Below are 15236 nucleotides of genomic sequence, written 5' to 3' on the forward strand. Positions count from 1 at the left end.
ATAAGGAAAAAAGACACACTCAGAGCTTTCAGAAGCACAGACCAGAGTTTTGTTTTGTTTTTTATTGCATCAGAATATATTATAATCCATCTGCTTATTTACATTTTCTTTAGTGTTTGTATAATATTTTACAAATATTCCAAGCTCATCACAAGAAACATCTCTCAAACACTCACACTCCAGGATTTGATCAAGCTAATTATAGTAGTTATTTTTGTTTGCTTGCTTATTTATTTCAGGTTTTGCAGCTTTCAGTGGCGCTTCAGTAGCAGCACGAGTTCTTATCTCAATGAACCACACAAATTCCAAGAACTGGGTTTATCTTGTCAGCCTGAAGCAGAAGAAAAAAATGCAACTAAAGTGAAAACCAGATGACGAGTCACGTGACTTTACATACTTCTTCTACTAACAAATATCATGGTTGTTTGTCAGTATAACATCAGTTCCTCACATGCGGACAGTACAGGTGATATGTGAAGTATAGACCTGCCTTTATTCTGGTTTTAACTTCGATCAGTCAATACATAATCTGACCTCTGCATAAAAACACAGCACTCTCCATGAGGTCAACTTTTATATTTAAAGAAAAGAAATCTGTGAAATCCATTGCAATTGAAGCTAGGAATGAGATATCTTAGCAACAAATGTTTCTGAATAACTTGATGCGATGCTGCAATCCAGTAAACTTGACTCAAGATTTAAGTTGAATTCATTAACCTGGAGAAAACAGACAGACTGATCTAATCGTGTTTAACCAGGAAAATATAGTATCAGTGTTTAAATCATCGGCTTCATTTTGACCAAATACAATTATGTGAATGAAAATCCAGCTTTAGATGGAATCATATTGTTATGATCACCACAAAAAGAATAGGTCTTAAATCATGGGCTCCATATTTGTTTATAATCCAGTCACTATACTGTATTTGAGCTTTATTTTTAATTGTACTTAGTCTAAGTGGAAATTTTGATATGTTAGAGGTAATTAAGAATGTCAAGTTTTCACTTCAACTGTAAAAATAAAAAATAAAATATAACATTAGTGAATCATCTGCACTGAACTATGCTTTTTATTAATCTCTGTCTCTCTTCCACAGCATGTCTTTATCCTGTCTTCCTTCTCTCACCCCAACCAATCACAGCAGATGGCCCCGCCCCTCCTGAGCCTGGTTCTGCTGGAGGTTTCTTCCTGTTAAAAGGGAGTTTTTCCTTCCCACTGTCGCCAAACTGCTTGCTCATAGGGGGTCATATGATTGTTGGGCTTTTCTCTGTATCTACTGTACAATATAAAGCGCCTTGAGGCGACTTTTGTTGTGATTTGGCGCTATATAAATAAAATTGAATTGAATTGAAGAGAAAATAAGCTACAGACACCTGCTCTGTTAAGGCAAATCATAGGCAGTTCATATAGTTATTTTATGTTTTCAAAGAGTATATAATATATATGCATGTAATGCCGAGTTAACTGTTACGGGTGTTTAATTATAGTGCATAAGTGAAAAATAAATCTTGTGTTTTTCATATACACATATCCAGCTGTGTAAAACAAAAAGCCCTGTGAACGTATCGTGTTGAAAAGTACAGACATGTTAATGCTGCTAGAAAAGTTTGCTGGAGAATAATGGAAATACACGCTAACGCATGAAGATGCTATATGTTCATTCATTTATAGTCATGCATAACACTGCACAAGGAAGCAAGCCAGTCAGAGAATGGGATGAAAAGCAAACGCATGGGAAAAAACGAAAACTGGGACACTAGACCAGGGACTTCCGGGTTTGTTTCTCACAAGGACAGGAAATAATGCTGAACTCTGAACTGTGTCTCTTAAAGTTTCTGTTTTAGCACAGCTGTAAGTCCCCAGGGCTCGAAGCACACAAGAAAGCATAAAGCTGAATAAATACAGATTAGCCCCATTTTAAGGCTACATCATTGAGAGCTAAGTGAGATCAAATTTGTCTATAGCTTATGTTGTAGCTTGCTAAACAAGCATATAACTTTGTGCTCCATTCTCTTGTTCAAAGATGGCCAAAACACTAATATTGTGGTTTCTGTCAGTAGTACGGAAAGTTGTATATTAACATTTCACATCCTGTTGTTGTCCACCTTTCCTCCCTGCTTTATGATTGTGTTTTAGGCTTTTCTTCATGAAGTGAGGGAGGTTCTATACATTAAAAGATCAATTATATGATAATGTAGTCTGATAGCTATAGCAGCTTCAAACAAATGAAAACTTGTGTGGTTATCAGTGCTCAGCCTCATCAGTTATTGTGTCGTTACACAAAAATGGAACTAAATTTCTAAACAACTAAAAGCAGACAATAAATCTTCTTCTGGCCTCTGGAATATATAAGTATCTAAGTATGCTTCTGTAGTTGAAGCATATAATGACCTTGTTACTATTAATATTCATTAAATTAGACAATATATAGACATAAAAGTAAAGTTATAAATAAATAAAGAGTGAATAATATCACCCTGGTTTTACTCTGACACGTGGCCTTTCTTCATGTAACCAAGTTTCACAGCTACGATCAACTGTACAATCAAATATTGCAAACAGAGTGCATGCATCAATAGAGAGATCCAGTCTATTCACTTTTATTTTATATGATGTAAAATTTTACAAGTTGCAGTTTAGCATTCCCAATATTTTGATAATGTACACCTTTACATTATTTTTAATTTTAAGTTTACTTGGAAGTTGCCTGCAGGTTGACAGCTTCTTGGGAAGAAAGTGCAGCTTAGTCGTCCAAACGACCAGCAGACAGTATGCTGCTCTGTTTCCAATATTGTTTTTGCATTCAGTTTAATGTTGAAAATAACATGTTTGATTTATGCATTTATTTACTTATGCATTCATATTTAAACGACAGAAAACTGAGCCATGGTGTGGGGTTAAAGAGGTTTGTATTTGCCAATGAAAGTGTCTAGCACCATCATAAAAGGTTCTTGAACAAAGTAACAGTGTGCAAGTCCTTATCGGGGCACTACTACTGACAGGGCACATACAGAAGAGTGTATATCATAAATGTTCTGCTGTCAAGGTAAAGTTCTTTGTTGTGCTGTCTCCTATGAATGACAGTTAGCAGTAATTTAGCACAAATATTAATTTGGGGGAAAGAAAATGGAATAATAGGACTGTTTGAACCAGCTTGCAACATTTGCACCTTTATATAGCAAAGCATCAAACACAATTACAACAACTTAATGGAGAGCCAGCACATTAATAAATCTCCAGCTGCCCATGGAGTCATTATGGCTCCACTTTGCTTCACAATCTAATGGATGTGTTGTAAAGAATTACTGTTTCAACCATCAGCTAGACAATCTTACATCTCAACAGCCCGCTGATCCACAGGTCACACTAAAGCCATTAGTAAAAGGATATCACTTCATGTAAAAGTGATGGGCTCTGCTATCACCTCAGCTATAGCTAGCTTAGTGCTCATGTCCATGCACTAAATGTGAAAAGAAATAACCTTCTAGTACATATCTTCTGCAGTTCAGCCAATAAACACACTTTTTTAATTCAAAGACGAAGCAAACCTAAGTTTCTGTAACACCGGGTGTTCAACGTAAAATTACACCTGCAATACACAGGAACCATTCATTCAGGATCTAGTGTGGTCACCAGTGTTTTTAGGCCCATCATGATTAGATTTGCCAGCCATCGTATGAATATACTCATCTTTGACTCGAGTTATTTAACAAACAACCATTTTGTGTTCATTTCTGTGTGGTCTGAAATCTTGAAATATCTTGAAACATTCACGAGTTGTGACAAATAAGACAGTGCACACCATCTGTTCATGTTGAATATAAAAGCAAACTTAAAAATCACACAATTCAACACTCCTCAGGAGTTTTGTTAGCATGCTAAAATCTGCTAATTACCCCTGAAGTCAAAGTACAGCTGAGGCTAATAGGAACATTAAAACCTACGGAGGCCCACAAGGGACAAAAAAACAACAACAATGAGCTTTTGTGAGATCCAGAGTTACTTTTGCGAGATCTCGCAAAATAGGCCGCATCTTTCGCAGGTCGCGTTTGAAGGCCGAGTCGGTGTAGCCCAGCCACTTCCAGTTTCCAACGATGGTGGCAGCTACTTAGTTTTAATATTACTCTTTCTGGGTCGTAAAATAAACAAAACTAAACTAAGATATTTTGAGGCAAGAATGTAGCTGTGCAAACTTCAAACATCTGCTCGGTTTATCAAGACATCACATATTTGCAAAAGTGCTCCGACGTTTTCGAAGACATCTGTTACCCACCAGCTTGAAGCTGACCGCTAGGTCAAGGCTTAGAGCCGGGGGGAGGACCATACTCCCGGCACACTGTGCCTCGGCCTCACGGTCAGCTTCGAGCTGGCGACCTCTGAAAGATGCGGCCTATTTCGCGAGATCTCGCAAAAGTTCATCTCCATTTTTTTTCTCCAATGTCCCTTGTGGGGCTCTGTAATAAACCAGCATGTGGGAAAGAATAATCATTTTGACGTGATCGTGGAGCTAGACAAAAAGTTATTGAGATGCATCTCGAGAAAAACTTGATGAAATGTCAAAAAATCAATGCAGTCAATGCAATCATTCTACATGATACAGAAATTTCATTCAAGATCACCAGAGGTATCGAGATTCATTCAGAATGAATGTCTGTAAAAAATGGACTCAATGACTGATCCATCCAATTTATATCTAAACAACTTTGTGGAAAAACACTTTGAGAGTTTTGAGGTAAAACTGGATGTTCATATGTCATCTTTTGTGAGATAAACAAAAGAACAAGGATCACTAAACATCAGTTTCATCGGGAAATTTGAAGTAATGTCAGTGGTTGATAAGGTAACATCACCTATAGTTGTGTTATTTTCTTGTAATCCTGTTTCAGCCACTTTAATTTCTCTTTACATTTCTTCACTATGAGGTGAGTATTTTTTAGCAGGTTTAGAAAAACTAAATTGCATCTTTGCTGTCAGTTCTCTTCTTTCTGATTTGGTCCATTTTTAGGGCTCATGTTAAAAACTGTTGTTTGTATGGTAATATTTTGCCAGATCTACATTCATGTGATTGACCAAACTACATCTGGACAAATCACTGTTCCTCTTATGTCCTATTCTTACACACACAGCCCAAAAACAGATCTAATAACTTGAATTTTTAGCTACGCAGTAAAAAGTTCCTCCATCGGTTCCCAGAACTTTGAAAAAGCTCCTGCTGTGAGAAAGTGTGTAGAGCTTAGAGGATTCCCATCATTTGGGGATATTTGGTACTGAAGTGCTTAGTATGGACCAAAGTGTGAACTGAAGAGTGGTTATCCATTACATAAAGAAGATTTGAAATTTGTGTGGATGGCTTTTCAATTAAGCGTCCAGTCCAGTCCAGTCCCCCTACAGTGTAACCAGTTAATAATTAAAATATGCTTATGGTTATTTTATAAGAATGCCTTATTCTACTTAGTGGTGGTAGCAGTCACTTTCTTTAGATCAGCACTGGACACTTAACTTTTCACCACTTTGTGACTTCAGCTTCAGTCCTTTTCCATCTTCAGCTCCACTTCTTCCTGCATTAACTGTGCTCCTTCCACCTGCATCACCTTGCAGTCTCTAATATCTTCCATTTCCATCATGTCCTCCTTCTCTTGACTCAAAGACGGGATAACCTCTACACCAGAAGTTTTTCCGCTCTGGCTCTCAGGTTGTCTAGCACCTGGTACAAAATCATCTCCTTCAGCCGATCCGATAACCCTCTTGTCTGGTTCAGCTCCAAGTTCATAATCGTCTTCTTTCTGGTCTTTAGTGGTTGACTTCTCTTCTTCCACCATTGTGACAACAGAGAACTCCCTCTGGCTGTCAGGACTGGCTTTAACAATGGTCACACTACTTATTCTGCCACCTTGAGGTGAGGAGGGAGACAGGCTAGAAGGTAACAAAGGTAAACTGCTTGATCTGTCTTTAAAAAGTTGTTCAGATGAAGATGGAAGGGCAGAGCTTTTAGACTCCCCTGCTGCAACTGGTGACAGTTTATTCTTTTTTAGAATTCCAGGTCTCTTAAATTCTAATTTTTCTTCAGCTTTGGGCATTGTGGTGCCTTCAAGCTCTCTCTCCGGAGCTCGGGCTTGTGACGGACTATAAGTTTGTCTAAAGGATGAATAGGAAACAGGTGATTGGCTAGACATTTCTTGGTGAAGTGGGAGCTTCGGGCTTGGTGTGAGGACACGAGGAAGTTCTCCTTTTACAGCTTCTGGTGGCATATTTTTTGAGCCAACTTTGGGACTTGCAGTCCCTGCTAGGGGGGATGTAGGAGTTTTTAATGAAGAAACTGAAGATGGCGTCTTGATTGGGAAGGAAGATGAAGGGGATGAATCTAGGGTTAAACCTGGTCCCATATCTGAACTAGAGCTTAGGTCTTGAATAAGCTGAGAACCTGTCCTGGAACAGGCGTCAAGCTGATCAGTATGAGTGACAGAAGTGAAACCTGGAATTGATGTGGGCATAGGTACAATGGGTGTAGATGTCTGCAGTGGACCAAATTCATATGCCTCTCCAGGTTTTATCCACTGACCCTCAACATTTACTCCCTTCTCAGATGGAATAGGAAGAGAACTTGGGGCAGAAGCAACTGTACTCCCGGATGAAGACTGGATCTTTTTACAAGGTTCAGGATTGAGCACAGTTTTAATCTGGGAAGAAGGAGAATTAAGAGAACTTGATGTTTTCTTCTCCTGTTGTAGCTCAGTGTCAAGTATGGAATCAGATTTAGTACCACGCTGAAGATCAACTTTAATGTTCTTAACAGGCACGGGCTCTTCCAGCACTACAGGTTGCTGCTGAACAGCAAATTTAACCCCTCCAATATCTCTGCCCGTCTCCTCCCCTACCTTAATACCTACAGGGTCACTGCTCCGCCTTAGCCCAAATATAGTCACACTCTTTTTTCTTCTTCCCACATTTGCAGATACTCCACTGGCACTTTCTGAAGGTCGGCGGACTTCCTTAAACATGCTTCTCAGGTTGTAGCCGCCATCTTTCCTATCATCGCTGTCCTGGGATTGGTCCAGCTGGTCCCCTGAAATGGCCAATGGACTTGGACCACCATGAGACTTTTTATCAGTGTGTGTCACTCGGAACCTGAAAGGATTTCAATAAATTAATTATAAATCCTCTTATTTGTCACTACTTTATCTCTGTGTATTTTACAAAACTGTCCAGTTCTTCATTGTTACCTGCCAACAGAGAAGACAGTCTGTTCCCCAGGTCGCTGCTTGGCACGTAGGGTTCTGCTTTGTCTGCGGCCTTTTTTAGATTTAATCTGGGCACAGAGGTGGCAGGAGTTGTGGTCGGTGCCTGAGTGAACTGTGTGGAGATGGGGAGGAATACCACCAATGGACTCCTTACGCAACCTGGCCATTAACATGAGCAAAGTTTTGAAATTAGATTAAATACCTTTCTACCTTAAATAGATCATAACGTTTTATCCAGCTCAATCCCCTCAGTGCCTTGATTTGACAAGAAACCTGAAGCTACCTTACAGTCTCTGGCTCTAAGATGTTAATGTCCAAATCAACCCCATGTTTTGGAAAATGGGGAAAAAGTGAAGTCCTAGGACATTTAGATCACACTTCGATTATTAGAGTCTCAGTGACGTTCACATAGGCAGATTCTTGAAGAATGCACAGATCATCTTTATGACTGGGTCATAAAATCTTCATAAAAACCTCATTAAACCACAAGCTTGTGGGGTGCACCTATTAGTGGTTGCAGGAGGGGCGAACCATGAGTTAGCGAGAGGGTATTGATTTTGTTCTAGAACAGGTCTGATCCACAGCATCACTTACAAACCTTGGTGTATCTACCAGTAAAGCTAAATTGGATCATGTGCATTTGTTCAACACATGTAGTGATGCAAGTACACCTGGCCATGAAACTACTTGTTAGTCAACTATTCGATTACCTGGACAATGTGTGACTGTGTAAAATGTGTAATTCTTGTTAGAGGTCATATAAAAAAGTAAAGATTACCATGTAGTGTAACATAGCTTTAGCTGAATAAGCATACCTGGGGTCATGGCGTACGCAGACATTATGGTTTCCCAACATCTCGTTGAAGGCTTCCATATTTGCTAGAGGACACAAATAAAAGAAGTAAATAGTAAATTAACATGAATACAACTTCTACTGTCAGGTCCTGGGTCCGTGAACCAGTTTTATGTATCTGGACATTTTAATTCCGGTTTATTTAATGCTCTAAAATGTAATTTATGTTCCTGGCTTTGGTTCTTATTGTTGCGTTTCTGCTTTGTGTAGTATTTGCATCTGTTTGTCATGTAGTTTTAAGGTTTCTGTTTCTATAATTGTAATGACATTATGAAGGAACTGCCCACTCCCACCCATGAAATAGCCTTTAAGTCAACAGTCCAGTTACTTTTGGTCCCTTTAAAAAGAGCGAGGCACACGTCGAGGAGCTGAAACTCCTAAACCAGGGGTGCATCCCTACTCCAACACTGCTGAATCGAATGGTTGGATTACCTCTTCAGCATGCCATCAAGTCTGACAAAGGCCTGATAACAAGCCAATCAAACGAGCCATTTGATTCAGGTGTGTCGGAACAAGGATGCGTCTAAAAGCTGCAGGACAGTAGCTCTCGAGGACTGAAGTTGGACACCCCTGTCCTAAACCCTTCATCCAATTTGAATGTGGATACCCTTAAATGAAAGTTGAGCGTCTACATCAGGGGTTTTGAACTCCTCGAGGGCCGGTGTCCTGCAGGTTTTAGCTCTCACCCTGGGTCAGCACACCTGTATCAAATGAATAGTTCATTACCAGGCCTCTGGAGAACTTCAGACCCCTGGTCTACACATTATTTCCATGACCATTACATAACTATAATTGGAAATATTGAGAAAATATTGGTCGGTTCTGTCACCTTCATTTTGTATGATACATTTAAGGATCTGCTCCACCGTGTCCTGGTTCTCTTCATCCTCATCTGAAACAGAGTAAAACAAACACATTTATCTTCTAGCTCATAAATTCCTTTTGCATTTTGTTCTTAAAACATAAGAGAGTGAAAGTCAAGATATGGACCTGAATGCAGGACCTGGCAGAAGGTGGCAAGCAGACTAGCCAACCATTTCTGGAGCTCCACTATTCAGTTTACTCTGCTGGCATTTGTCTGTACCAGCACAGCCACAAGGTAATGGAGCTATTTACTCAAAGCTGGGGATCTGGTGTGTGCCTATGAGAGCATGTCCACACACCAGTGGGCGTGGGTGCAGAACAAGTGGTGGTGGTCAGATTTCCTCAAAGTCTGCCGTAGTTCAGTCTGAAAGGTGCTCAGCTAATGTGTGTCATTAAAAGACGACACTTCAGTGATTCTTAATGGCAGAAAGGCAACGTACTGTCAGGGAGAGACTTACCTACTCACTCCTGCTTTTCACAGAGCTGCAAGCAGCAATGCTAACCGGCACTGTAAGCTAGAGGCAAGTGATTCACATCACTTCAGTTTTATTTGCATAACGCTTATTGCAGTACAACGCAGGAAGTGTTCATGGTCAGCTGATCCAGACCCAAAGAGGAAAGCTTTAAGACTAATCTTAACATTTTTGTCAGAAGAGGGACCTGAAAGTTGAAGGCTCTGCCTCCCATCCTACTTTTTACCACAACTAAAGTGCGACTGGCATCTCAGCGCACGTGCTGGTTTTTCAGCTTCACGCTAAGACCGAATGTTTCTCATTTTAAATTTACTGTCACAGGTCTGTGACTCAGTGTTTTGCGTTTGTTGATTAATTTATATTCTTCGATTATTTTTTTGGATATCTATATTTCTTAAGTTCTTAGTGATCCTAGTGTTTATTTTGGCCTGTGTATAATCTCAGTCTCTGGGTTTTTCTCTCTGCCTGTCTTATGTTTCCTGTTTTATTTTGGGTCGAGTACAATAACCTCAGTTTTATCTGAATTAAGAAGCAGGAAATTAGAGGTCATCCAGGTCTTTGTCTCTTTGGTGTGTGTTATCTGGCCTCATGGAAAGATGAAGCTGGGTATCATCTGAATAGCAGTGAAAATGTCTGCTGTGGTTTCTAATAGCAATGGGAACTATTTAGAATTCAACTTAATTTTATTTATGTAGCGCAAACTCAAAACAACAGTTGCATCAGTGCGCTTCATATTGCGAGGTAAAGACCCTACAATAATACAAAGAAAGAGAAAACCCAACAACCCAAACAGTGGGAAGGAAAAACACCAGTTTAACAGGAAGAAACTTCCAGCAGAACCAGGCTCAGGGAGGGGCGTCTATCTGCCACGACTGGTTGGGGTGCGGAGAGGAAGAAGAGATTAATGATAACAAATGACTACATGCAGAGAGGTGTAGAAACACATTGTGGGTGGAAAAGGTGAACGAAAAACAAAACAAAAATTCCACAGAACCCTGTGGAATTTTATAATTCCGGCCTTATTGTGTTATGAAGATTCCCCGATTCCGTGAACCAATTGGAGTCTATTAGATAGTTATGTAATAGACTAGCTACTAACCAAACCACTGCAGAGCCTTAATATGTACAGCACATACTATAATATCTGTAATAAAATATTGTGCTGGGCTCTAGCGCAGAGATGAGTCCCCTGCAGAGATCATAAGATCATTTGTAACCGTCACTAAAGCTGTTTCTGTGCTGTGAATTTGAAAGCTGACTGAAACTCTTCAAATAAACCTCTGCAGATGATCTGTTAGCTGGTTTACAAATACTCTTTCAAGAATTTACTAGATAAAAGGAAGGTTGGAGAGATGCTTATATTTAGCTAAGACAGCTGCGTCAATGAGAACTTACATAACTCCAGTCAAACTGAATCGCTGGTCGCCTGTCATCCCAGATCGCTGCAGTAAATGTTTAGACGAGAAGGGCACTCTGCTCCACTGTGCATGGAGCTGTCCAAAATTACAACAGTACTGGAAATTAATCACGCAAACTTTATCTAAGATTGTTGGAGTAAATATACCTGTTGAAGCAAAAATGTGTGTGTTGGGTATATATCCAAAGAACTGTGACTTTAGCACCAGACAGCTAAAATTAATTGACTTTGGCCTCCTGCAAGCTAGGCGCTTAATATCTTTGTATTGGAAGAAAGTGGATGTACCCTCAAGTCATATGTGGGTGAAGGAGAAGGCATCATGTACTGTATTGGAACGACTTACTTATATTATCAGAGGAAAGGGAGTCGATTTTGAAGAAATATGGTTACCTCTAACTGAGTTTCTGAGACATTATGAAGGGAATTAATTTAGAAAGTGAAACTTGGTTTCTTTGTGTGTGTGTGTTTTTTTTTTTTCTTTGTTATCTGTTTCTTTGTTTTTGTTGTTTTTATTTTTCGTTTGCGTCTTGCTTTGTTTGTTTTACCCATGCTGTGCATCGGTTTTGTTTTATTTTATTATTTATTTATTTTTATTATTATTGTTGTTGTTTCTTTTAATTTATATTTGTTTATTTTGGGGACTATGTTCTTTAATATAAATCTCATGTTAACTGTACTATTATTCTTTGCTTGTTCTGTAATATAAAAGTCAATAAACATAATGTTTAAAAAAAAAGACAGCTGCGTCAAGCGATGGCTGTTTAAGTAACAGTTTAACGACTGCCAGCCTAAAGTCCTGTGCTACGTGTCGGTATTTTGACTAACAGACAAGTTCATTTATTAAGGAAAAGATTTTTTGATGTTAACTCAGAACAACTGAAGCGAAAAATGTAAATAAATATCAACAGTATTGAAAGCAGCTGTAGGTAATGATACATCTGTGAGATGGTTATGAATCTTTTCTTTAACAATTAAAACTTTAGTCATGAAAACATTCATGAAAGCAAAGCTTTGCTCAACAGAGCTCTGACTTTCCAGCCTGGCTACAATCACTGATGACTAGTAAGATGTTCTAGTTTTACAGTATCTCTCCAGGCTAAATGATGATCTTTGAAATTAGTGAGACGCTATTTCCTCTCCAGCTTACGAGTCGTCTGCTTTAACGTGCACATCTGTGACATGACAAGCACACGAGCACGGCCACTACAATAGATGTGTTAGCAAGCTAACAATAGCCCACTGTTTATCATTGTTGTGGTTCTAATAAACACTTAAATAAATGAATGCAGCTTTAATGTTTATGTCACTAACAGACACAATGTTCCTGTTCTCTCTGTATTATTGTAGAGTCTTTATATTACAATATAAAGCACCTTAATGCAACTGTTGTTGTGATTTCTTGCTATACAAATAAAATTGGATCATATACATTACTCATCATACTCTAATAGTAATCTATTACAAATGTATATATGTCAGTATGGCTAACTTAAACCTTATTTTACTTTCTGTCACAGAGCTCCTTCCTTTTTCTCTCCAACCCACCATCTGCATTTCCTCCTAGCTTCTCCTCCTCCTCCTCATCCTCCACGTCTGTTCGACAGTGATAGCCCTTCTTCTTCAAGAGGTGGCAGATTAGGAAGCCCAGCAGTCCCGTAAGAAAGAAAAGGAAGACCACCAGAAACATTATGTAGGGTGGAGGCGCCCCCGCCCCCATGGCTTCTAATTCAGTCATAATGTGGCTTTAACCTGAAACAAAACAGAATCCGTGTCATCCTTGAACTCCACTGTTGGGACAGTAATGATCTAAGCAGGAACATTTTTTCAGAGGCTACAACATTAACATCAATATTAGGTTAAGAGGATAGAGAGACTCCTCCAGCAGAAGTGAAACAGAACAGGAAGAAATGTGTGTCATACTACGTGCATGCGTCATCTGTGTGAGTTAATGCAAATACCACACACACATCTACTGTTGTCTTATTATAGACAGCTGTGAAGGGTTGTTTCTAACCTTTAGCATGACTACGCTTTAACAGTTGTGAAAGTTATGTACGCGTTTTCTATCATAAACTAATTATTATTTAGTTTAAGGTTTTGTCACGGTCCTCCTGTGCGTCTCCACCATCTCTCTTTGTCTCTGCGTCTGATATTGTGCTTGTTGCTCTGTGTGTTTTTACCGGCCTCACAGAGGCGGGATCCTCCTGGAATCTCCGCCCTCTGCACCTGAATCAATCAAGCACCTGTGGCTCAGCTGGGACCTGACCTTCAGTCTTTGCCTGAGTGTTGTCTAACTGTAGTCGTCTTCACTGTGTCTCTCTGCAAGGCTCTGTTTCAGTTTACTGGCTAAAGATTTTAATGTGTCTCTTCCTGTGGCAGGACGGCCCAGTGGAGTTTTTGTTGCTCGGCGGATTCTCGTGAGACTCAGAGGATCGGGAACTTGGACTCACCGACCTTCCTTCCAGTGAATTTTGTACAAATAGGACTTTGTATAGAGTACTGTCTGCACCAACACTGTAAATAATCTCAGTCCTGCATTTGAGTCTGGCCAGACAAACCGTGACAAATGTACCTTTATTTAAAACACCTGTTTGTCTAATTCAGAATAATCTTAAGAATTCTATATGTATTATGTGTTACATTATACCTAATAATTATTCTATTAACACCAGTAATTGTAACACTTTTATAATCTTTTTAGTGGTATTTTGAATTATATTACAGAGGTTTTTTAAACATACCAACAGTAAGCCATGGAGGCAGACATGATTAACAAATAAGATCCAAAAAGGTATTTTGGATTGCATTAACCCCACAAAAACAAAATCCAACAGGTGAGTAAAACATAAATCCAACTAAGCCCACAAAGGGAATCCAAAATATCCTGGAAATAGGAGTAAGAACAGGAATCATGAGGGAAAGCAAGCAGGCTGATGACACAACAAATCCCAACAAATCCCACACACATGTTCATGTAGTTCACATTTTCTTATGGTTAAAAAAAAGCTTATGTGTAGTAGATGTTAGACAAACACCTTACAGATCTGGAAAAAGGTGTCACCTGCAAACGTCTCAACCACTCAATCTTTTTCATTGTTTACCATACTCGTCTTATTCTTCATTTACTTTGTTTCAGTTATTGTAACGTCTCTTAGGCTCTGCCCAGGCAACAGTTTCACCTACAAATGCACATTAACGTAAGAATATAGGTTCAGAACTCAGCGTTTTGTCTGTTAAGCAACAAATATTTCTGTAACAAATATTTCTTACCAGGTTACTGCCTGCGTGGACACATCGGAACTTGTGAAAGTCTGCAATGTTACTAAGAAACAAGCTACTAAAAGAAACCAATAAGAACAAAGCAAAAACGCTGTTCAGATTTAGCCGATAAACATTGTTTCCAATGAGTGTGTTGGATAAGAAACTATCATACAGCGTGTGCCCCTCCAGTCTGGCTTCCTTTAGCCCCACCTTTTCTGTCTATCTCCAGAGAAGAGATGGGGGCGCAGGGCAACCACGTCCTTTTTATTCACAAAAAGAAATGTTACAAAATCTTTTAAAAGTAAAGGTTTGTAGTACAACTTGTGCTTTAATGTCGTTATACTACAAACTGTATCATAGAGAAAGGTTAGAGTCATGTATTTGTAGTATTACTGTATATATATATGTACATTTTACATAACGTGATTATGAATAACATACTTGCATACATGTACTGTATGGTGTAACATATGACTGCTTATCAGTTTGGCCCTCCAGCTGGCTTATCAGCATCCAGTAACGCCCTCGCATGCACACGCACACACAAACGCACGCACACACACACATGCACGCACACACACATGCACGCACGCACGCACATACTGTATTAGCACTTGTTCCCTTTGAAAATGTTTTTAAGCAGTGATAACAAAATAGAAATAGAAAATCTTTGTGAATTGAATAGTTATGTGGCAATTATTCAAAATGTAAAGTTCACAGAGGAGGCAAAAATACATCTTTACTTGAGTAGAAGTACAGATACCTGTGTTAAAAAAATACTATGGTAAAAAAAAATTTAAAAGTACTGATTCAACTTTTTTACTCAAGTAAAAGTGAGAAAGTACTCAAAGTAAAAAGCAGCTCTTTGAAGGATATTTCTACCAGCTACGTTTGTGCAAATCTCCTGGAACCTTGTGATATATTAATATAATAATCAAAATAATATTAATATATAACTTTATTTGTGTAGCTCAGTTCAAAAACACAGATATACAAAGTGCTTGACAGTTTAAATAAAAGCCACATGTTCCAACACACGTGAACAGACACATCATCAACCACAGGGTTACACATTCACGTTAACATTGGGTGGCATCGCCAGTAACAATTAGAGAGCTGATCAGAGACG

The 15236-nt window shown here is 39.0% G+C and overlaps 1 protein-coding gene across 2 annotated transcripts; it reads right to left on the reverse strand.

Annotated features, from left to right (window-relative positions):
* Positions 1–47: 47 nt before the first annotated feature.
* Positions 48–14315, reverse strand: rell2 (RELT like 2). Of its 2 annotated transcripts, none has more exons than XM_006803684.3 (6): positions 14117–14315; positions 12392–12595; positions 8922–8984; positions 8055–8118; positions 7222–7398; positions 48–7126 (listed from the first exon to the last, which is right to left on the reverse strand). In XM_006803684.3, the coding sequence occupies exons 2-6, from the start codon at positions 12579–12581 to the stop codon at positions 5527–5529; spliced, it is 2094 nt and encodes a 697-aa protein (XP_006803747.1). In that variant the 5' UTR covers positions 12582–12595; positions 14117–14315; the 3' UTR covers positions 48–5526. The 2 variants fall into 2 exon arrangements, with proteins under 2 accessions (XP_006803747.1, XP_087702124.1); XM_087845998.1 differs by lacking the exon at positions 14117–14315 and adding an exon at positions 13948–13994.
* Between the last annotated feature and the right edge of the window lie 921 nt (positions 14316–15236).

This window comes from Neolamprologus brichardi, chromosome 2 (assembly GCF_056152115.1).
Source record: "Neolamprologus brichardi isolate AB-2024 chromosome 2, ASM5615211v1, whole genome shotgun sequence".
NCBI lineage: Eukaryota > Metazoa > Chordata > Actinopteri > Cichliformes > Cichlidae > Neolamprologus > Neolamprologus brichardi.